General features: G+C 36.6%; 1 protein-coding gene across 1 annotated transcript in view; it reads right to left on the reverse strand.

Moving 5' to 3' along the window:
* The window catches only part of LOC307160084 (xaa-Pro dipeptidase-like), an 80,980-nt gene that overhangs the window by 29,794 nt on the left and 25,934 nt on the right, over positions 1 to 25,252 (reverse strand). Inside the window, exons 8-9 of the mRNA XM_079873912.1 lie at positions 21,378 to 21,453; positions 11,798 to 11,844 (exon numbers count right to left, since the gene is read on the reverse strand). Of these exons, the coding sequence (XP_079730038.1) occupies positions 11,798 to 11,844; positions 21,378 to 21,453 (123 nt within the window). The remainder of the gene's footprint in view (positions 1 to 11,797; positions 11,845 to 21,377; positions 21,454 to 25,252) is intronic.

Here is a 25,252-nt window from a genome sequence, read left to right on the forward strand (position 1 = left end):
GTATACCTTTAATTTAACATATGCACTAACTAATGTTACCAATGTTATGGAGACAATTTAACATTAAAACATTTATGAAGATTTGTAACTGTATTTGTATGTGTTTCAATCTGTAAACGCATAAAATAATGCCTTTTTGCCATGTTCGATTAATGACAGTTTAAATAAGAGTATAATCATAATTACAAATTGATAAAAAAATATAAATTAAAAAAATGCATCACACACACACATTACATACTGTATATAATGATGATATATATAGTGATGGCTCTTTGCTGGAACGATCCAGCTTTGATTATAGACATAGGCCTCGTTTACAAGTACATGATTTTGAAAAACTTCGTTTGCACGTAAACTGAGAAAAACTGAGTTTTATGCGACGTCACAGTATGCGACAGAACTTGCACCTGCGTCAAAAGTAATCTAAAGTTACATTTAACAGGAGCTCTACCTCCTGGTCAGTCCATACGAATGATGATCCTGACGCCATCTTTGTTCAAAAGAGAAAGAGGAAGTGATTCGTTGCTGTTGTTGCTATTTTCGGGATTCTAATTGGCTAACGTGGGCTTGATCTTCTCGTTACACTGCCACCTACAGGTCTGGCATGCTCTTGACGGCATGTATACACAGGTTCATGTAAACAAACACTTTTCTGAAAACTGACAGGTGTGCACGATGTTATTTTTGAAAACGGAGAGGGTGAAATGTCCGTTTATGAAAATAGCCGTCCACGTGTAAACGTAGCCTTAATGTTCTTTATTTTCATCTCTTATCAGTACCAGGTGTTGGACTTATCTTCCAGTTCACGTTTTGATTAGTAAGTGCAGCGAGGGAAGCAGAGGCGGTTTCTTTTCACCATCGGGAGTTACATAAGATCTGCTCATGAGAACAGGTGCAGTCGGGCTGTTTCTGATTCCTCAGCTGCTCTACCTGTTCACTCTTTCTTTTCTTTTCATTAATATGCACTTTTATAAATATCTTTGGTGAATGTGAACCATTTAGAATTTTTTTTGCTGGTTGTTTCAGTGCTTCCAATACTGGAATGAATGAAGGCGTATTCAATCTATACCCTTAAAAATTAAATGATTTGGTTATGGGCCTTAACACTCACTGAGTCCGATCGACTCTGGTATTAGACACAATGTTAAACAGACCCGGGATCCTAAGTAATAGATTGGGACCCGACCCGGACCCGGCTGACCATTTAAAATATAGACCCGAACCCGTACGGGTCATCGGGTGCTCCATGCAGACCTCTACTCTGAGCTGAGTGAGTGAGTAAGTAGAGGCGGGGCTCATTTGCATATTCACAGAACCACGCATACTAAATGAGGCAAGGGTGTCGAGTTACATTCATGCTATTTTAAGGCATGAATCAATTTTTTCAAGGACAAAAAGGTTTAAATATGTCATTTTGGTGATCTAAGATGAGTTTTAAGGGATCAAATGATTGACTACGGGGGACTTTCAATATCAAAAACTAAATATTTCAAACTTATGCTATTTTTATGCTTTAGAACAGTCAAAAAAAGTGACATACAGCACCTTTCAACACATTTCTTTTATGTTCCACAGAAACTCATACAGGAGGGAAGAACAAAAAAGGTGAGCAAATGACAGAATTTTAACGTTTGGGTAAACTATCCCTTTAATGAGAAGATAATGTGCATGCAAATGTGGTCACCCATAAATAATTCATAAACTCTTATTCCAAATTCCCTAGTTTCTCTCAAAGAGACAGTTCTTCCTTAACAAAGTCCTCCCAAACAGCTAGGATCGAACTCATCGAGGGCCAAGTGAAGGAAATAGAGTGAGAAGAATCTACTTTGCTTGTGCAACGGCAGGTAATGGAAAGAGCGAGCGTGAAAGTGGACCGCTGTCATACGGAGCTAACAAGCGTTTAGCTGACAATGGGTTAAAGCCAAAGGTTTGACGTCTCTCAACTTTCCCGGCCCACAGATACTTTAGTTGGACTAATTGCTCTCCGAGGGACCAATCCTGCGGTCAGACCCCGCTGAACACGGCACAGTGCATGCTGGGTAACTTTCACCTCTCCAAAACACGGATCCATACCAGAAATATTCAGAGTTTTGGGCTAAATATTACGAGCGCTCCCCGTGATCACAGCAGCTGAGCTCATTCTTAATCCTGTTATTTTCCAGGAGAGATGAAAAACGATGTCTCAAGTCTCACGACACAAATTAAATCTCATAATCCCAAATATTTCAAACACCCCGGATTAAAGGGAGATGAAGAACTACAAAACATGTCAAACCAAATGAAAATCGCATTTCAAATATGGCAAAACGAAAGTAGATTTTTACATTTTACGCATGCAATGTGAGGGGATGCTTCACCATGTTAGATCGGATCTCCAGACTCTTTACAAGATCCCATCGGAAGTATTGTCTGATACCCAAAACCAACAAAACTGTATTAACCAAAAGTCTTCTATTAGCCTGAGAGGTTGACAAAGGAAACCAAGAAAGAGCAGAAAGCAGGAGACGAAGTGATTTATAGATTAATCTTCATCTGAATTTCATCCCTACTTTGTAAGGACTTCGTCCTGTACCAAATCTGATCTACAAATCCAACATTGTGTTATTATATAAAATCAAAAGCAATGGAAAATTACTTATTTTCCTCATATTCCCAATTGTTGCGGCTCCTCTCTTCCCAGTCTGTCAGTAACGCTCTGTTTACTTCCTGTCTCTATGAAGCCCCTCCTTCTGAAAAGCACACTGTGCTCCGATTGGTCGGCTGGAGCAGTGTGTTGTGATTGGTCGAGCACTTCCAGTATGTTTGGGAAATGTCCCGCCCCTTTCCATAACCGCCAGTTTAACACACTACTAACTAACTCAACCAGGCCCCGCCCCTTTATTCTGCGCATTAATTATTTAAATGAGGAATATTGTGATGTGTTCGTTCCCGGAAGAAACTCAAGACTACAATGGAGACGTTTCAGGAGTTCAGAAACACTAATATAGAGAATAACTGGAGCTTTACAGAGATTTTTCATGCTCAAACAGCAACATTACACACTAAAGAAAGATAAACATATGATTAAATGTTTATAAATGAATAAGAAATTAACAGATTTATGGTTGCCCTCTCTTAAAGCAACACACATTTTGCTGCTGAGAATCCCATGACTCTTCAACCAGTGTTTGAAACCTCTGTTTCGCCACATTGACTGCAAATCTGCGTGAACTTTGACCCGCTGTCATCTGTAAACTTTCAGTTCTTCATGGTTTCAAACCTCATGACACAGCGAACACAGCATCGCCTCGGCGTGAAGAAAACCTCCACTTCATTTCTCTCACCTTTGAATATCTTCATCATCCGCTGCCCGGGGACAAGGCTAAGTTTGAGTTTCATTTTTACCACGTTCATTATTTGCTCTTGAAAATGTCCGCAGGACACGAGGAACAAAAAAACAGTCCTCGAGGAACAAAGGCAAACTTCAGAACAACACATGAAGTTAAGAGAGACATTCGTCAGCCTGCGGCTATGAGAGGAAGCATGAATCATAAATTGGAGAAAGCTAGTCTTCTAGTTTCTGTTCCTAAAGCTCACGTTTCTCCAACTTTAGCGCTCCGTGACCGAATACAAATGCAGCATCTGTAAAAATTTAAAGAATAAATTAAGAAATCAAACATTTCTTCACTTCCGTTCTTCTGTGCAAGACAAAAGGAGATACTACGGATCGTCAATGATGCTCAGATATGGCATGTCAAGACACGTCACGGCTAGTTTGATGACTTGCAACCGATGATTTTCGACATCATAGACGTCCAACCGGGTCCGACGTGTTTTGACACGCCATATTTGAATTGAACATTGTCAGTCATTTGGTCTTATGGGTTTGGTGCAACATGATGGCACAACAGACAACAGCAAGGCCGCATTAATGCACGGGCTGAAGCCCGGGGGCCTCCCATGTTCAGGTTCATGATGAGCTGAAAAGTCATATTGTTTTGTAACTTGTCAGGTTTTCTGTCAGTCACTCTAACCGTACATGTGTGCTGATTGAGTGACCCGTGTAGCCCCATAAGCCCCGTTCACACAGCCAGCGATGAAGTCGCTGTATGTCGCTAGTCTCTATACTGTGAAGTCGCTTGTGGGAGTTGGTAGTGCTGTCGCTCTAATGTTATTGGTAGACTGCTCGTCTGGCCACATCTATACAAAACACCATCACAAGTGATACAACTATATTATTTTAATTTGAATAGGAATTAGGCTCAAAAGAAACAGTATTCAGTGGATTAAATAATTTACTAGATTAACGATCAATCAATCTACAAATTAAACTCACTCATACTGTCATACATTACTAAAACGTCATCCGAATTTGACAAATAATACATTTTCTTGTCCCTAATGGTCAACATAATGCAGGGGAAACTGTAAAATGAACTGCAGCAAGGCTAAACTTGCATCATAAAACTACAACACTCGAACTATAAATGTATGAATTAAACTCACTGAGACTGTCGACAGTTTCTTTTCCATGCATCATTTTATTATATCCATGTATCATTTTATTATATCCATGTTTGTGGTTAGTTACAGTCAAATCATATAAAACAGTGAAATCGCCCTCGAACTCTTCTGTCTCGCCTACACTCGGTGACGGGAGCTGAGCTCCACTGAAAGGCTTCTTTCCTATTGGTTATCGCTCGCGAAAATCGCTTCTCATTTGCATAAAGTTGAAATTCTTCAACTGTGATGTAGATTACCTAGATATTACACTTTTTTTAAAATGATACTCTATAAATCGAGGGGATGGGGGGCCTACAAAACCTCTCAGCCCCGGGGCCTAACATTAGGTTAAGGCGGCTCAGATAACAGTGTTAATTTTCTTTTGTCTTGACAGTCTGAGACCTCAGCAAACTTTCAAAGGAGCCTCAAGATGACTTAGAATGATTGAAAAGACAAAACAACTAAAAATCAAGATATTTCTTAATTTAATTCACTCAAATCAATCACTGTTTTTGTTTGTCGAAGAACCAGGATACTTGGAAAACCTGGATATATGAGGAAGCCTCATTTGAAAAGTGTAATTTAAGTCATGTTATATATATATATATTCTGCAGCAGCTTCCAATATAAAGTTAATAAAACTAAACAACCGAGAGGAATATATGTCTACAACCTCAGATTTAACGCTTTATCTGTACATCAGCATCGGGGAATAACATAATCTCGGTCACGATAGAGAAAGCTATGCAAAACTTACATGTAGTAACAGTGAAGACTTCAATGTAAACACAGCTTTTGTGTTTTTATTAGCTTTTCCATAACTACTACTGGGCCTGATAATCATCACAAATACTGACCGCTTGCTCCATTTCTGTAAATCCGTTTTTATGAATGACTCTCTCACCCGTTGTTCAATAGTTTTCTTCATCAACAGCACTTGCACCCCCTGCTGGTGAGGAAGGCTAACAGCTATAGAGATCATCAATCGGCAATCTACTGATATTCCCGCCGTTCCCGGATGCCAAATGTTGAATTTTCTGTCGAATTTGAACCACTGAATTTGTGAAAGCGAATTTGCAAAGCGAAATAAAATGGACCGAAAATTGCCTGTCGAATATTATAGGTTGTATTTTTAAACAGAATGAAAATTTTGGAAGTGAAACTAACTAGTTGCTTATCAGCATGCATATTACTAGGATATTGGCTGTTTATTAGCGCTTATAAAGCACATATTAATGCCTTACTCTGCAAGACCATATTCAGTAACACTTTATTTTGATAGTCCACTTTAGACATTCTACTAACTTTAAGTATCTTTGCAACTACATGTAAAATAACAGTGATTAGAGTATTAGTAGACATTGCTTAATATCTGCTAACTCTTTATTTTGATGCTCCCCAACAGACATTCTACTGACTTTTAAGTAACTTGGCAAATACAAGTCAACTTAATCTACTAACCCGAACCCAAACACCTAACTATAACCTAACACTCTACTAATACTCTAATGAGAGTTAGATAACATTGAGCAGCAAAGTTACTTACAGTTAGTAGAATGTCTAAAGTGGACTATCGAAATAAAGTGGAACCCCATATTCTACATCCCTTAATCATTCAATACCTAAACTTAACAACGACCTTACTAACTATTAATAAGCAGATATTAGGAGTTTATTGAGGCAATAGTTAATTGTTAGTTAATAGTGAGAATTGGACCCCTAACTAAAATGTGACCCTATATATATATATATATATATATATATATATATATATATATATATATATATATATATATATATAATTGTTTTGTGATTTTGTCTAAAGAAATATGAAGTAAACATGTGAATAGATCAATATTTCCCCAAATGTGCTCACTGATGGATGTTAGTAATCACAAACAAACCGGAGCAGATGCGAATTAACATGTAAATGAAATATCAATAACTATAGATTGATTTAGCAAAATTTGAAATTTTGTCACCGTAACATTAAAACCCCCCACAAATAGTCGTCAAACACTGAAACTAGAGTCCTAAATCATTCTAATGACACACATTTTGTACAGATTAATTAAGAACGTCACAGTAACAGGGAATGTGCAACAACAATCATCTTTGGCCGTCAACGGTCTTCCAGTGAAACTCATGTAGAAACTAGGATTTTCTTTTGAAACACATGATCGTCTGGAGGGAGAGCTTTGAACACTCGAGGACAATGAGGAGCCTTGGAGTCAAAAGGAATGGGATTCACCGCTTGAAGACGAAGAAAATCGATTGCTAGCTATCCTCTCGTGTTTCTCATGTGTTCAGTAAACGCACGTTCTCCAAACGTCCTCGACACAAGATGAAAACTCCTATGACATCAGCGTGCATTTCATTATTAAAGCTTCCCACCTCACACATGCACGATTCAGAGGAGTTAAGAGATGAATAATTAAGTTTCCAGCATTGTGCAGCGGTGAGAGGCTCTGCAACTAAACTCAATTTAAATCGATTCTGTGTCTCAAATCCTGGATGGTTTTTCCCACGGGAAGCAGCCGCCACTAATGCACATTCAGTGTGAGGAAGAGATTCTCAGTGTTTTAATCGGGAGGTTTGGCACTAACAAACACAACACACTAAAAACACAGAAACGCAAATCAGGATGTGTTGCATCCTAAACAGGGATTTCAAGTAATTAGTTGTGCTTGCAGAGTGTTGTCCACTGAAAATGTAGCATTAATCTAATATTTAATGTATATCGTTTCTACATTTACTCCTTAGCCAAGAAGTGATGCTATGCTGTTAAACATCAACTAAAACTGAGATCTCTTCATTTCTAAAAAGCAATTTTGCGGCAGATTTTGGTGTCATTCCCACTGAGGGGCATCAGCTGCTTCATTTAATAAGTAATTACAAATGTAATGAAGCAAAAATGAGTGTTAAAACTGAGCGTCTATGCTGTGATGCATGATAAAATGTGATGCATGAAAAAAAAAAAAAAAAAAAAAAAAAAAAAAAATCACATAATTCCCACATATATATATAGAGGTGAAGCGATGCAACTGACACTGGAAGGTCACATGATAATGATAACATGTCCAAATTACATTCATACTACACACACTCATACTTTTGAAGTAATTTGTGACCCTGGATCACGTCACCAGTCACGAGTCGCACGGGTTTATTTGTGGCAACAGCCAACAATACATTGTATGGGTCAAAATTATCGTTTTTTCTTTTATGCCAAAAATCATTAGGATATTAAGTAAAGATCATGTTCCATGAAGATATTTTGTAAATTTCGTACCGTAAAGATATAACACATTTATTTTTGTGAGTGAATGCAGCACAATCACCAACATAAATGAACAACTTTAAAGGAGATTTTCTCAATGTTAATTTTCAACCTATTTTCTCAATTGCTTCCTCAGATTCCAGATTTACAATAGTTGTATCTCGAGCCAAATATTGTCCTATCCTAACAAACCATACATCAATGGAAAGCTTATTTATTCAGCTTTCATATGATGTATACATCTTAATTTCATCAAATTGACCCATGTGACTGGTTTTGTGGTCCAGGGTCACATTTCTTATTCAAGATAAGAACCTACTCAAGAGAGTGTGTGATTCGGACGCAGCCACCGTCTATGCTGTCAATTATATGTTATTTTATGCCGTCTATTTATATGTTTGTTAACTGCAAGATGTGTGTTTTGGTCATTCTGACTGCTTGACGGAAAGAGAGAGAAAAAAAAAAATTCTGTAATCATCTTTAACCAACCGGACAGCAAGCAAGCACCAACAATACCACTGTAACCAATCAATCACAACACTAAAAATGATTGTTTTGTGGATGTTCGTTTAAATGATGTTGCAGTGTTCTGTTCTTCAAACAACAATAAATATGGCATAATTTCAGCTTTGTTCCATCCAGATGTAAAAACTACTGAATAATCTAAGTACAGCACAGTTTCGGGTCAGTAAGTTCTGCTTTTCTTGAAAGAAGTTGGTTGTATTCATCAAGGATGCATTAAACGGATCAAAAGTGACAGTAAATACATTCATAATGTAAAAAACAAATAAATGCTGTTCTTTTGAACTTTCTATTCATCAGAGAATCCTGAAAAATAAAATGTATCACAGTTTCTAAAAAAAATCTGAAGCAGCACAACTGTTTTCAACACTGATAATAATCATAAATGTTTCTTGAGCATCAAATCCTCATATTAGAGTGATTTCTGAAGGGTCATGTGACACTGAAGACTGGAGTAATGATGCTGAAAATTCAGCTTTGATCACAGGAATAAATTACACTTTACTATATATTCACATAGAAAACAGCGGTTTTAAAGTCGGCATGAAATCAAATTTGACAAATCTTCTTTTTATATGTAATATTGTAGTGTTTATTATAAATGATTTATCTGTGCACTTCATTATTTTTTTAAAATTCATGTACCCTTATAATCTTTAATCAAATACATTACCCTACCATCCCCCCTCGAAACGACCTCTCTTCTCTTTCGGTCACGTGCCATGGCGAAAGGGTGCGGCCAGAGCTGATGAGGGTGCGGCTATCGGTGTCTGTCTCGTTTCTGCACCGCCTCTCAGAGAAACCTCCACAACTGAATGTAAACTGGCATTCAAATCTGCCTCCATTTTGTTTGCAACGCCCAACCTCCAACGATCCAATCAATTCCCGATGGACGAAATCAAGCCCCGCCCTACATTTTTTTCTAATTTCAGAAGCCGTTTCACTCGGATATACGTCACAACAAGGAAAAAATGACAATCTCAACTTCCGTTTCATGCCGACTTTAAATAAATAAAAAAAGTTCACATTTTCTACTGTTTTTGATCTAATTAAAACATCCTTGTTGAGCAGAAGAGCCTTCATTCAAAAACATGTATATATATAAAAAAAAAGACTTGAATCGCAGGGTAGGTTCACACTTGAGACACTTGTTTGCAAACTTTTACGAAACAAGCCAAGACCACTTGCAAGAAAAAAAAAGTCCATCAATGTTTCCCCTCACTTGAGCTCATCCCTAGTGAGTGAGCGAGTAACGCTGACCGCTGTGAGTCACGACCTTGCCTGCGGGTCTGTCCTGTTATAACACGCACACACACACCTGTTCGCCCCAATCTCTCTCATTACGTCCAGTCATCAGTGAGTCACTGGCCTCTAATGGCCTAATGCGACTGTGTGACACACAACGAGGCTCAAAGCATCTCTCACATTAATAACCCTCATGATCCCTGCAGGAAACTGACATTCACAGCCAAAAAAAAGAAAGTTAGGAGGAAACCGAACGGAAATTGGCTTCTCCTGAGAGATGAATGAAGTGATGTCACGAGAGAAGGTCACTTCCCAGCATGCACTTGTGTGTCCAGAGCTGAAAGCTGATTAGAGGAAGTAGATCTTGCATCACAATCTCTGAAGGTCTGGAGAAAGCCACTGTTGCACGAACCCGTTCGAGACCTTCGGACGCTTCTTTAGAGGACAAGCGGAGGGAGTCGGCCTTATCTTACAGTTCTCGACCGGAAGATTCTGAGGGAAAATCCCTGTAAAAAAAGCTGCAGCTTATCAGAGCTTTTGTTTGGAGAGGAGAGAGCGGGTCGACTGGTCTTATCAGACACAAAACACTATCACAGCTAGAAGATCAACACCTCACACAGATAACACTGCAAACTGCAGCGCGGAGGAGGACTAAAGCTAAACTACAAGATGCGGTTACATTTATGAATGAAAATACAGTCAAATGTTAAATATTATTAGAATGTAAATCCGCTGTTTTCTATGTGAATATACAGTAAAGTGTAATTTATTCCTGTGATCAAAGCTGAATTTATTTATTTAAAAATACAGTAAAAATCACAAAATATTATTAGAATTTAAATCATCTGTTTTCTATGTGAATATACAGTAAAGTGTAATTTATTCCTGTGATCAAAGCTGAATTTATTTATTTAAAAATACAGTAAAAATCACAAAATATTATTAGAATTTAAATCATCTGTTTTCTATGTGAATATACAGTAAAGTGTCATTTATTCCTGTGATCAAAGCTGAATTTTCAGCATCATTACTCCAGTCTTCAGTGTCACATGATCCTTCAGAAATCACTCTAATATGATGATTTGATGATCAAGAAACATTTATGATTATTATCAGTGTTGAAAACAGTTGTGCTGCTTCATATTTTTATTTTATTTTCAGGATTCTTTTGATGAATATAAAGTTCAAAACAACAGCATTTATTGGAAATAGAATCTTTTGTAACATTATAAATGTCTTTACTATCACTTTAGATCAATTTAATGTGTCAGTTTCATATTGATGAATAAAAGTATTAACAAACAAATCTTACGCCCCCGAAGACGAACAGTATTTATCTAGATTAACAAAAACTTATATGAAAATCTTAAACACAGATCAACAGCAGCAATAAACAACAAAAAATTCACTACAAAAAGATAACAAAATATCAAACTCAAATTAATCTCACATTAATTATTTGCACAAAAAATAACTCTCTAAAACAAAAACAATCAAATCAACCTGGTTGATTTCAATGAGGCGGGATGTAGATTTTCCAAAACAACGGCAATGATGATATACTGACACAAAACAAATGATAAAGAGGACCTATATGCCCTTTTATTAATTATTACTCTTGATGTTGTTTCAGGCTCTACTAGAACAGGTTTTCCTGCTTGAATGTTGATTATTCTCCTCATATTCTTCATTGTTGCGGCTCCTCTCTTCCCAGTCTGTCAGTAACGCTCTGTTTACTTCCTGTCTCTATGAAGCCCCTCCTTCTGAAAAGCACACTGTGCTCTGATTGGTCGGCTGGATCAGTGCGTTGTGATTGGTCGAGCGCTTTGAGTGTGTTTGTGAAATGTCCCGCCCCTTTCCATAACCGCCAGTTTAACACACTACTGACTAACTCAACCAGGCCCCGCCCCTTTATTCTGCACATTAATTATTTAAATGAGGAATACTGTGAAACTCAAGACTACAATGAAGGCGTTTCAAGGATTTCAGAAACACTAATATAGAGAAGACCTTTTTCATGTTCAAACAGTAACATTACACACTAAAAAGCACTAAAACTCACTAAAACAAAATCTTTGATGGTAAAGCAGACATTTTGTTTGGTTCTCAGTGGAAACACAGACTGGCTCTGACAGTGAGTTCACAGAAAAAAAAGGGTGTGAGTTTCTTCATTAGGGCTTCACTTCAGGAAAAGATTTAATCATGCAATCTGAGACACTGGCAGCTCAATCAATCAAACTAATCAATCGATCAATCAATACTCACCTCTCCATCTCATACTCTTTCAGGCCCGGCTTCACACGCTTCATCACCTGCAAGGAAACAGATATAACAGAGCTTTATAAAACATTCAATTATCCATCCATCTCCATCATCACACTGAGGGATTCCCTTTCCCCTCTCCAGATCCAGTCTAATAATCTCGATGAACTCTCGCAACGAGAGCCGCAAAATGGCTCTGAAAATGACCAGCAATTGCCTTCAAATTACAGAAGGACTCATCCATTTGATGAGATAACAGTCATTTTCAGCGCGGCGGAGAGGAACGAGCGCGAGTGTGTGTCGAGGGCGGATTAGAGGGGCTGTTTGATGATTGCAGGTTAGGAAGCTTTTATTTTAATCGGGAGTCTGAGTCACAGCCGCACTGAAGGATCCCCGGGAGAATGTGGAGATCAGGTTGTTTCAAATAATGGTGGAGTGTTGGGTGACACAGGCAAAATGATACTTATAAGAATAAAGAATATGAAAAAAGAAGAAGAATAGCTTTCAGCTAGGATGCATTCAACTGTTTAAGTGACTAAAGAGATTTATAATGTTACAGAAGATTGTATTTCAAATAAATGAAATGAGTTTGAGAAAAAATTCTGAAAAAATAAAATGCATCACAGTCTGTATATAAATAATCTGAAGCAAAGTTTTCAACATTGATAATCATAAATGTTTTTTGAGCAGTAAATCAAGTCTGCATAGTTTCATTTTTGTTCCATCAAGATATGAATAATCGAAATATTGCTCAAAAGTTTGAGGTCAGTAAGTTTTTCTTTTCCTTGAAAGAATTTTGATACTTTTATTCAGCAAGGACGCATTCAATTGATCGAAAGTGACAGTTCAATTCATCAAAGAATCCTGAAAAAATAAAAAATATCACGGTTTCCACAAAAATCAACATTGATAATAATCATAAATGTTTTTGAGCATCAAATCATCATATTAGAGTGATTTCTGAAGGATCATGTGACACTGAAGACTGGAGTAATGATGCTGAAAATCCAGCTTTGATCACAGGAATAAACAGCTAATAAATTTTTACAGTATTTTTGATCAAATAAATGCAGCCTTGGTGAGCAGAAGAGACTTCTTTCAAAAACACTACACTTTTTAGTGTTGTTATCTCCAGCATGCCGAGTTTGACACATTCAAATAGAAAATGGTTATTTGAAATTGTAATAATATTTCACAATATCACCATTTTTACTGTATCATTCTGAGAAAAGAGAGAGCGAGGAGGGGCAAAAAATGACAACTTGTCTCGTCTCGCGCTGCATTAAATGCTCAGAGTCTCCAGAGAAAGATCACCTGGATGCGCTGGGAGTTTGGGAATGACGGGAATGAGCGGATCAGGTGTCGAGCGCTGGGCTTTAATGACGTCCCGCGAGAGGATAGACACGCTCATGCTAACTTCTCATAAGTTCTTCCTGTGCTGAATATAAATGACTCATTAAAAATATAAAAAGGTCCAGTGTTCTGATGCATCTTGTCAGAAACATTAGGAGGGTTAAAGGCATGTAAAAAAAAACAAAGAAAGCAGGGCACAAGGTCAGAGTTTCTACAAGTGACAAGAAACCTAATGAAATTCATACAGTAAACTAAATCAGGGCTGTGAGCGGAAATACTAGTGAATTGTTCTAGGCTACAAAACGTGTCTACCAGGAACAATATATTAACACAGAATGAATTCAATCAGTTAGTAGCAGTATTCGGATGGGATTCGCTTTCTAGATTACTCTAAATGAGTTACACTTAAAGAATCTAATGTAATGCATGCCTATTTTAAAGAGAACATGTGTTTGATCGCAAGGCATAAACCGACAAAATATATATCTTGAATGCAAAGCAAGTTGCTTTGGTTAAAATCACCTCAATCTCAAGTTAGCAGAGGAACCACAGGTGAAATAGTCTAGTTTTGGAAGTAAAAACTCAATACATTTTGTCTATAGTGAGATTGATTTTTAACAACAACTTATAAAGCTTTAAAGAGAGGCTTACTGTGAGCTACGTGGTTGTTAATCGATGGTATTTGATTCTGTTGAAGCTGTCAGTCTGCATTATTTCAGCTTAGTTTTAAAATAAACATGTTTATCAGTGGAATTCCTGGCGAAAAACTACATTACCCATGATGCTGTGCAGAAAATTACACCAATCAGAGGTGAATAGAGCTCTAGAGCTCACTCCAATAAAGCACTGCGAATGTAATCAAGTTGATCTCGCTACGCTCACAAAATACTTTGTTTTGTAAACCTACATCGTTTTTAATTCTATTATGCTGTCTGCAATGCTTCATGGGATTGTAGTTCTTTAACTTACTAAAGCCGTTTAGTACACAGTCTTGTACCTTTGTATATTTTTATCTGATTTAAAAAAACTTTTTTGCTTCAAATCAAAGTTGGTAGTGTTGTGAATCTCTTAGTAGCTAGCTGGTTTGGTTCATGGCTTATAACGCTTTCATTAAGACCTTCTTTAAATCCCTAAGGGAAAAAGGAATGGAAAATATACTTCCAGAACCAGCGCCGCTAAAAAAAAAGGGTATAATATGCCAGAAAAACAAAATTATGCCAGAAATTAAAATACGTCTGCATTAAACATGAATTTACTATGTTGACATCCTCCTAAACTAGTCTTGTCTGAATAGAGTTAATGAAACTGCACTATATGTGTGGGATAAAATATAAAAATGCTTGATTGATTGAAAAAACAAATGTTATTTGATGATATATAACCATTGCATTGCATGCATCTCTAAACTGATACAGAACATCAAGATGTTAGTTTCTCTTCAGAAATTTACATTACGCATTTTGGCATTTTGCCTTTATTCAGAGCAACTTGCAGTGCATTAAAGCTGAAAATCGAACCATTGACTCTGGCATTATTAGCACCATTCCCTACATGCTCGAAACCACATCTGCATATAGTCCATTATTCATATCTGTAAGGTTAAAGGTCAAATAAATGCTGTCCGCTCTTGTCAGACTCAATTAAACAGTAAAAGCCTCTGGACTGGAGCTGAACTCTTAATCTCCGTTCGCCTCAGCTCTCCTCACCGCAAAGACAAAATCAGCATTTAAGTCGGTCATTTACATTTCAAACTAGCAAAACTTGCTTCTGTAAGCATCACTGACAGACCGCTGCACATTCAGATGGATCTCACGTAACCCGTCAGGAACACCTCACATTTCACCCCCAAAAATAAAGACAGTCATGTTTTGCTTAAAGAAACTGGAGCATATTTTAAGGCCCATTGAGATCCTCAAAAGAAAAATAATGTCTATTTTTGAGTGAAATATGACATTCAGTCAAAGCTCTGGAGAGAGAAAGAGGAGAAAACTGATCCAGAATCTGTTCTGAGATCGACATCCTCACCTTGTTAAATCGAGCCGACAAGCATTTTAGACCGTGCATGAAAGTAAGAAAGAACACATTAATTTTTCAGACAACCTCTGAAATATTAATTAACAAAATATGTTAATGAAGACGAAACTGAAACTGCATAAAAAAAAAAACTAAAAAAGACGGCTAACTCCAGGAACATCACTTGATTCCTTGGGACTCAAGGTTTTTATTTCACTTAAAGTGCCCATATTATGCTATTTTAAAGGTTCCTAATTTTGTTTCTGGGGTCTCCTACAACAGATTTACATTCATCCAAGGTCAAAAAACACAAATTTTATCATCATCATATACTGTAATTTCAGCATCAGCTGTTTTCTCTCAGTGTCTGAAACACTTCGATCAAAGATTCAGTCTATCTAAGCTCCGCCTCTCTGAGAGCTGCTCTGCTGTGATTGGTCAGAAAGCAAACGCTCATTATCATATCTGAATCTCAGCTCGTGATCACAGTGATACGAACAGTAACGATGGCGTGGGTTTTACCGTATCAATCTCATGAACATGAACAACACGAACCAAACTCTTCCAGTCTCAGATACACTAGTGTTTGAGGGCGGAGCTAAGAGATTGACGCTGCTCAGCCAATCAAGACCACAGGCTGGCATTATGCTAATTAGTTACAAGTGAGAATGGAATTACTGACGACACATCGCTAAACTCTTAAAAACCTTATTACCTTTTGTTTTACTTATTTTGAAATGAGACATTTGTACCAGTCGCACTGAGACATTTCAAATGATACCAAAATGTACAATACTCGATGATATTTATTCACATTAAACTATATATTTTCTTGGGTGAATTCAGGTGATCTGAGCATGAGAGAGTTGGGGTGAGGGATGAGGGAATGAAATGTAGATTAGGATGACTCGGAGGTCTCGATAGTGCACGAGGGGGAGTTCAAATGTTAATTTCCAGAGAGGTCCTTTGTCCTCTCAGGGTCTGGTCGCTCTTCAACCAGACTGTCTGGCGTTTTCTAATTTCTCAATTCTTGCACTTCTTTCTTTTACGAGACACAATGCCATTTATCTGCACTTTGATCTGTGAAACTTTGCAGAGCTTTTACATTCACACACGATTACTCTACTACACACTGCATGAAAGGGAATATCCAAAATTGCATAATAGGGGCGATATAATGGTAACGATTAAAGCTTCTATTGATGATTCTTTTAGAGTTTTGAGGAAGAAAGATCTCTGGAAACGTTGTTCCCTCCACATCCGCACACGGATAGAGACGCTCCACAACCATTAGTGGAACTGAATGTCATAAAAAATGGAAGCGATTCTAAATAAAAAATAGATTTAGATCCTCAACCCTTGTCTAAGCTCAATGGTTTCTCGTGGCCGTACAGTGAACTCTTCCATATCCCTCGTTCCTCATTTCGCCATTCAAAAAACAATTTGTTTCCATTGTGGCCGTGACTCATGTCCCTCTTAAACTGAATATCCAGTAATAAAGGAAGACGAGAGGTTACAGGCGTGAGATGTTTGTCTATATCAGCTCTGGCTAACACTGGCACTTATGAAGACCTATGTGTGTTAATATGTGCCGAGGCCTTCGCTGCTGGAAACGAGAGCTCAAAACCGGTCCTCGAGACCTTCAACCGAGGATCGACCCGGTCCGCCAAGGCCATTCTCCATTTGATGAGGTGCTGAGGTTATTTTCTTCAGATAATGCAAGGACAAGCGTTCACTGCGCTTCTACAATGCGTCTACACACGTGGCTGAATCCTGAACACTAATGACGGAGATGGAAATCTTTTTCAACAGTGTTAGAGGAAGAGTTCACCCAAAAATTAAAATTGTCATTATTTACTCATGCTCACGTCGATCGAGACCTGTATGATTTATTTATTTGTTTGGTTATAAAAGAGGAATTCTGAAAATTCAGTCAAGCTCCAAAAAAGGACATAAACGCATAATTAAAGTATGAAAAAACAGTCCATGCACTGTAAAAAAATAAAGATTATTGGAGTGTTTTACAAGAGAATACTATTTCAGTTTATGTTAAAAAAAAAATCATGTGAAAAAATCGTGTTCATTTGTGAAATTTACTAGGAATTTCTGTAAGATTTTACTTAAAGCCTCTATGTATAATGCATTATAAAGGTATTCAGAATGTGCGTTATAATGCATTTTTTATATCTGCATAAATAACTGATAAATGCATTGTAATATTTGCAGAATCATTCATTGCTACATCTGCGATTGGTTGTTTGTCATGTTTCATAGGTGTAACAATGAATAGATAAGTATTATAATGCATTATAATGGCTAACAGTTATTCATGAGATCATACAATGCATTATAAGGCAAACACTTTTATAATGCATTATATACAACGCCTTAAAGTAAAGTGTAACCAGAAGAAAAGCCTTTATCTATAATGCATTAGAAAGTTATTCATAATGTACATTAGAATGCATTATATCTTTTCATAAATAATTATAATCAAATATAAAATGCATTATAAAATTTGCATTGGTTGTTTCTCGTGTGTTTTAATGCATTATACTTTCTAAAGGCCTAACATAAGTATTATAATGTAAACTATTTACAATTATTCATGAGACTATTATAAGGTGCATTACAAGCCATAATCAATGCATTGAAAATAATTTTATAATGCATTACATATAAAGGCTTAGAGTAAACAGTTACTCACTATAAGTCTTTATTATACACCTATATAAAAAACAATTGTTTAAAAACTTTAAGGTTTTAAAACAACATGAGTTAAATGAAGTAAATAATGACAGAAGTATCATTTATGAGTGATCTATTCCATTAAGAACAATCTGTTTCCTTAAGAGTCGTGTTGTGTGGAAATCTCTCAATAACTGCGACATGAATCGATGTTCAGAAACCCTCATGATGTAGCGATCAGTGTTAAAGCCAGCCGTTACTATGATAAATATGATCTTAGCTTAAACACACAGTATTAATTCACGTACAAACCACAGACTGGCCCATTAATATCCAACACTCTTAAAAAGGCTTGTTATTCATTACTGGCTATCAGGAACTTATTCTGCCACGAAGCAGCACCATCAATCTCGGGTTATTAAATTATTTTGAGTCTCTCAGAGTTTTATCCACGTCGGCCGCTCGACTGCCGTACATTTGAAACGTCATGTTCCCTTAATAAATACCACCTAACAGCGCATATATCAGGAGTCTGCGCTCATCTGGAAGCGGAGCGGAGTAATATACATTATGAGAGCGGCGTGCTCTGCATGATTAATGACACAGATCTATGTTAGAAAGTAATTTACAAGAGCAAATTGTGCCCTGATTGCATTATTTGTTTGTTTGTATTGTTTTAGCATCTGATTCAATAAGGAACTGTTAGGTAAACTACACTGTTAAAAAATATCTTTTTGATTTGAATAAACTAAACTTAATTTAACTTAACTAAACGTAATTTGTCTAAATGATTTGTCCATTGTATTTGAATTGGCTCGGCTTTTGGGAAGCAAGTAAAACTCAAAACAACCCATGGAAAAAATTAACTAAATAATAATGAAGTGATATTTTGTACAGTGTAGTGCAATTTTTGCAGTGATACGTTACACTGCAAAAATGACTTTCTTACTTTTACTTACATTTTATCTTGCTTTTCAGTACAAATTAGGGATGCACTGATATGAACATTTTGACCGATATTGATAATTCTTTATATTTGAAAGCCGATAACCGATATATTGGCCGATAAATCTAAATCCAAATTTTCATATAATTGTTGAGAGCCTGATTACAAAAACAAAAGTCTTACCATTAAAAGTCCCAACACACAATTATAAGGTTTTCATTATAATTTTATGCAGCCGATATGACAGACATTTTTTAAGTGATTTCAATCATTTTTCAAGCAATTCAAAACCATCATGTTGATCAGCGTGCATCTGAAGTGTCTCAGCTGAAGGAAATAATCCATTATTTATCGTCTTTAATATATATCGGCCAAATTTTCTTAACAATAACATTGAAAATGAACATATATCGGCTGATACCAGTATAGTGGCTGATATATTGTTAATGGCATGCCTAATACAAATACATACAAATTCTTAAATCAAGATACATTTACTTGACAAGCAAAATTTATTATTATTATGATATTAAGTCTTGTTTTCTGAAAAACACATCAAAATTAAGTGAGTTTGTGCTTAAAACATGAAAAAATATCAGTCAATGGGGTCAGAAAAATAATCTTAATTCAAAGCGAAACCAAGAAAATGTTTCTGACCCCCTTGGCAAACATTTGTTCTTGTTGTAATCAAAAACTCACTTCATTTTGAAATTAAGAAAACATCTTCATCAGCAAATTAAGAAAACATCTTCATCAGTTTCACAACACACGTGTGCTCCAAATAACACAACCATATACAGAAACACGCTGCAAATAACACAGACCACAATGGGAATGTTTCCAGGGGAACCCGGCTGGGACGTGCTTAAGCTCGTGAGCATCCCTGTGTCCTGCTCCCTTCGAAGGGCAGACGGCAGAGCCCTTGAAGTGGGACTTTGGAGTGAGCAGGGCACTAGTGTGCATTATGTAGCCGTTTGGAACGGACTTGATGAAGGGAGCAATGAAAGACAACGTAATTTCCTCGTTATTTTCACCTGGGATGTTCCCATGACAACGCAGCACGGTGTCCATCAGCTGAATAGCTGTTCTTACGACAGAAATATAATGCTCTTAACATAACGGTTGCAAATAAATATATTATTTTTTACAAAAAAGCTTTTAAAATATGCGTTATATATCTGTGTGTGTGAGTGTCTCAACTTTAAAACTTTGGACCCTACATTACCTAACATTTCCTATGAAACTTTTCTTTATGAAAAATTAAACATAACATGAAAAAATGATTCATGTTCTTTTTCCTCAATCTTTTTTATTTATTTTAGTTTTCAGCTCATTGTTCTTTTCTCATTTGTATTCTGATGACATTGAACTTATTGTTAATACATTTGTATACAAGTTGTATGTCATAATGTCATCTCTGTATGTTTTGCAACAACAACAACAACAACAAAAGTTAAAAGAAATAAAATAAAATAAAGTAGACTTGTGAGCTGTAAGCACGTCCCAGCCGGGTTCCTCACTTATTTGGTTCCCCTGGAAACATTTCCATCGTGGTCTGTGTTATTTGCAGTGTGTTTCTGTATTTGGTTGTGTTATTTGGAGCACACGTGTGTTGAAACTGATGATGTTTTCTTAATTTGTGGGTGCTTTTTTTCCCCATTTTCATGTTTTTATTTTTCTATTTGCATGTGCTTTCTTCAGTTGCAGCGTGTTGAGCTCTCTCGGCCACCGTAGAAATAATACATTCAGTCATTTTGCTTCTCAAGTAAATATATCTTGATTTAAGAAGTGGATTAAAAACACTCAAAACTGCAATCATCAATAGTTGGTTTACCTTATCTTTGTATTGTACTTATTATTATATATTTATTTTCTTAATTTGTTTTCTTTTTGCACTATGATGCTGTGTTGACCTGCCAAGGGACTACAGATGAAAATGAGCTCTCTAGCTAACTCTGGTGCATTTACATTTTGAGTGTAAACAAAAAATGTTAATTGATGTGCATTGTGCATCCTTTTAAATAAACAATAAAAAAATAAATAAGAATGTTTAGATATTTGTAATAGAAAACAAGAAAATATATTTTTTTTACAGTTTATAAAGCTCTGCTCCTCATTTGACCATTTCATGAATTACTGCCATCATGATAAACATGAAATGCACACAATTATCTACTTTATTAATCTTCCATTTACTGTACAGTGAAGATGGACTGCAGGTTTCTGAGCTGAGATATCAACTGTTTAGCATTCTGGTATTGCCTTGTCTCAGTGAAGGATAAATGCAATGCTGGCCTAGATAGTGATCAAACGAGGTTTAAGATTTTGGATGCTTCACATCAAGAGTTTACTACACACAACACACTAGACTATTCACTGTAAAACACTGCTGCGCTTCCCAAAACATCAAACGCATAGAAGGCTTATGATGCTACCAATCATCTAAAGTCTGCTTAACTTTGAAAAATAAGTTTATATGCTTTTTTTTAGCATGCATTTAGGGCATGTAAAGCTCAAGAACACCCTAACGCATTAATAAAACTGCGGTGAGGTTTGTGGAAGTGAAACACACAGATGTTTTACCTCTTTGTGGGCTTCACTGGAGATGCGGTTGGTGTAGCGCAGGACTTCCAGCTCCATGTCCGTCTTTAGAAGACGACTAAAGACACACAGAGACAGAGAGGATCAGAATATTCATGTGCATATGAAGATATAACATCTTAAAGCAATAAGAGGCTGTATGTTACAGTGATACAACTTAAAAACTGTTGGACATCTTTAATACAATAATGCAGAGTTCAACAGATGTGTTCACACTACTTTTCAAAGTTTGGGGGTGGTAAAACTCACCAAGGCTGCATTTATTTGATCAAAAATACCAGATTTTTATATATATATATATATATATATATATATATATATATATATACATATATATAACATGGAGTACTTTCCATAAGATCATCTCTCAATGCAAATCAAACTAGCTATTAGGCTAACTGAAATAAAACCATGCCAATCTCCAGGTATGGTGAAGGCTATGTGATGATGTGGGGCTATTTTAATTCCAAAGGCCAAGGGAACTTTATCAGGATGCATAGTATCCTGGATCCATGAAGTAACTGGCCTTTAAAAATAAAAATCTGCCTGCCTCTATGGGAATTTAACATAGGGGTGTCCAAACTTATGCACCCTGTATTTTAATGAAGAACATTTTTTTATTTACGATACATTATTCATTCACAAAGAAAATTGGTGTCCTTAAAGGTTGGATTTTTCCTAATTTTTTTTAATTGAGGCATTAAGTTCAATTTCCAAAATATGATTTTTTATTCCTCTTTTTAGTCAACTTTAGCATGGGTGTCTAAACTTATGCATAGCACTGTATATATATAATTAACACGAAAAGTGTTTTCTATGTGAATATAAAGTAAAGTGTAATGTATTCCTGTGATCAAAGCTGAATTTTCAGCATCATTACTCCATTTATTTGATCAAAAATACCGAATTTTTAAAATATATATATTATTACCATTTAATATAAGTGTTTTCTATGTCAATATATAGTAAAGTGTGATTTATTCCTGTGATCAAAGCTGAATTTTCTTCAGCCTTCAGTGTCACATGATCCTTCAGAAATCATTCTAATATGATGATTTGCTGCTCGAGAAACATTTATGATTATTATCAGTGTTGAAAACGGTTCATATTTTTGTGGAAACCGAGATTTACTTTGTTTTTCAGGATTCTTTGATGAATAGAGAGTTCAATAGAACAGCATTTATTTGAAATAGAATCTTTTGTAACATTATAAACAAGCATTTAACATCTCAATTGATCTTTTTAAATGTGTCCTTGTTGAATAAAAGTATCATTTTCTTTAAAATCTCGCTGGCCTCAAACTTTTGAAAGGTAGTGTGTGTCACGCATGTACACAGGCTCATCCGATGAGAAAGTTTAATGAAGAACTGAACATCTCTGATAAACTTTCAGTCCTAAACTCAGCAGGACTGACGTCAGGGAAATCAGCACTTCGTCTCTCGTTCGAGTGTTTTCTTCACCTCCTCTGTCTATTCCTGTCGAGCGTCTTCGTTTGTGTCTTAATGATGCCGTCTGCATTACTGAAGTATCTTGACATCACCTCCTATGACTCAGTGTGAATGTGCCAACTTACTAATAACACGTCTAAATATAACACTACACACACACACACACACACCGAGAGCGGTAACCCATGGTTACGATCAGCCATGTGATTTTTATCAGCATCTCTATTCCAGAGCACTGAACGTTTAACACACGGATCACGGGATCTTGTTCATCAGGAATTATACAGTAAATATAGGGTTTGTTAAACAGAATGAGGACTGATGTTAAACACATTTATTCGTCTGATTTGACAACTCCTGATGTTTGTGAGAACGCCTTGATCAGTCAATATTTTTTAATGCATGTTCCTGGTCTGTGAATAATTCATCAGTGCAAGTTATTTGAAATAAATATAATTTTATCTTCGTTTTTCAGTTTCTCAGTTCAGATATATCTGCATATAGCAGAAGTACACCACATTTCAGAAGCAAAACAGGCTGTGAATGCAGTTTTACTGCAGTGTGTCTTTCAACCACTATTTTTGTTTTTATTTTTCTAAAAGCACTTACAGACTGACTAACTCATGGAAATTGATCAATAATTCACCAGTCATATTAGTAAATAATGTTTGTTTCAGAAAATAAAGGGTATTTACTTGTCTAGATTGATTATCAATCCAAGGTTTAGGGTTAATAAGATTTGCTCACCAAATTTAGAACAAAAAGTGTCTTTCATCCACAAATTATGATGGAAACCAGCTTTTTTCTAAAGCACTGATCACATACTTTATGCAAATATATCAATAATTCACCATCTATATCAGTAAATAATTGTTTTGGAGAATAAAGGATATTTACTTGTCTAAATTGATTTCAGCCTTCAGAAAGGTGTCAGCCTAGGGTGTTTTCTGGTCTCAGTCGGACACAAAGCTGGTTTATTTTGCCATGTCAACCAGCTCAAAAGCTACAGGACAAGATGACCATCTTAGGCTGTTTATCCAATGATGTAAACATCGTTCATAGTGAAGCAAACGGCAAATTCTCTCTGGAAATCTTTTGGGTGATAAGTGAAGGTGAGGAAGAGAGGGAAGCAACAAAGTTAGCAGGCGACCGTAATGAGCCGCTTTCCAGCGAGTAATAGAGGAGGAAAGCTAATGCACACGACAGCGAGAGAAGCACGAAGACCATTACACAGGCCTTACAGACCTGCCGAGAGAGAGAGAGAGAGAGAGAGAGAGAGAGAGAGAGAGAGAGAGAGAGAGAGAGAGAGAGAGAGAGAGAGAGAGACACAGAGAGAGAGAGAGACACAGAGAGAGAGAGAGAGAGAGAGACACAGAGAGAGAGAGACACACAGAGAGAGAGAGAGAGAGAGAGAGAGAGACACAGAGAGAGAGAGAGAGAGAGAGAGAGAGAGAGAGAGAGAGAGAGAGAGAGAGAGAGAGAGAGAGAGAGAGAGAGAGAGAGAGAGAGAGAGAGTGAGTTAGTGATGTGGTCGAGCGTCGTGAGAGTGAAGAGCTCTCGGTCATGACAGTCTCGTTCTGCTGAGACGAGCTCAAGCGTTTCACAAGCCTCTCAATAAAGAGCATTTTGTCTGAATTCCATTTGTTGAATATTTGTTTGATGGGAACCAGCTTTTCAAAACGCACTGACCACAGACTGACTAACTCATGGAAATATATCAATAATTCACCAGACATATTAGTAAATAATGTTTCTTTTAGAAAATAAAGGGCATTTACTTTTTTACTTGATTGATTGAAATTAGAAGTTTAGTTGATAAGATTTGCATTTACTGTAAACAGTGAAATATTATAACAATTTAATAAAACTGTTTTCTGTTTGGATCTACTTAAAGCTGCTCTAAGTGATGTTGGGTGACGTCCCTTCTTGTTGACGTTCGAAGTATTGTCAAACAAAATGGAAGCTAGACCCTCCCTCCTCCTCATCCCATTCTCGTCGGTGATTGGCTGGAACACTGTTTGTTATGTTTCATGGTCCAGGTTGGGCCAGTTTGTTTTCCTTGCCGTTTGTGGAGCCTGGGCTGTCCACAGAGACCGCGTTTATTTCCAGTGTGTTCAGGGGACAGGCAGCGAGCGGATAGTGAGGGGATGTTTGCTGGATGTGACAAAAAATGTTTCAGCCTAAAAAACACGTGACATCGCTTAGAGCACCTTTAAGAATGTAATTTATTCCTGTGATCAAAGCTGGATTTTCAGCATCATTACTCCAGTCTTCAGTGTCACATGATCCTTCAGAAATCACTCTAATATGAGGATTTGATGCTCAAGAAACATTTATGATTATTATCAGTGTTGGAAACAGTTGTGCTGCTGAACAAAAAGTGTGTTTTTGATGGAAACCAGCTATTTT

The sequence above is a fragment of the Squalius cephalus genome (assembly GCF_949319135.1).
Source record: "Squalius cephalus genome assembly, chromosome: 6".
NCBI lineage: Eukaryota > Metazoa > Chordata > Actinopteri > Cypriniformes > Leuciscidae > Squalius > Squalius cephalus.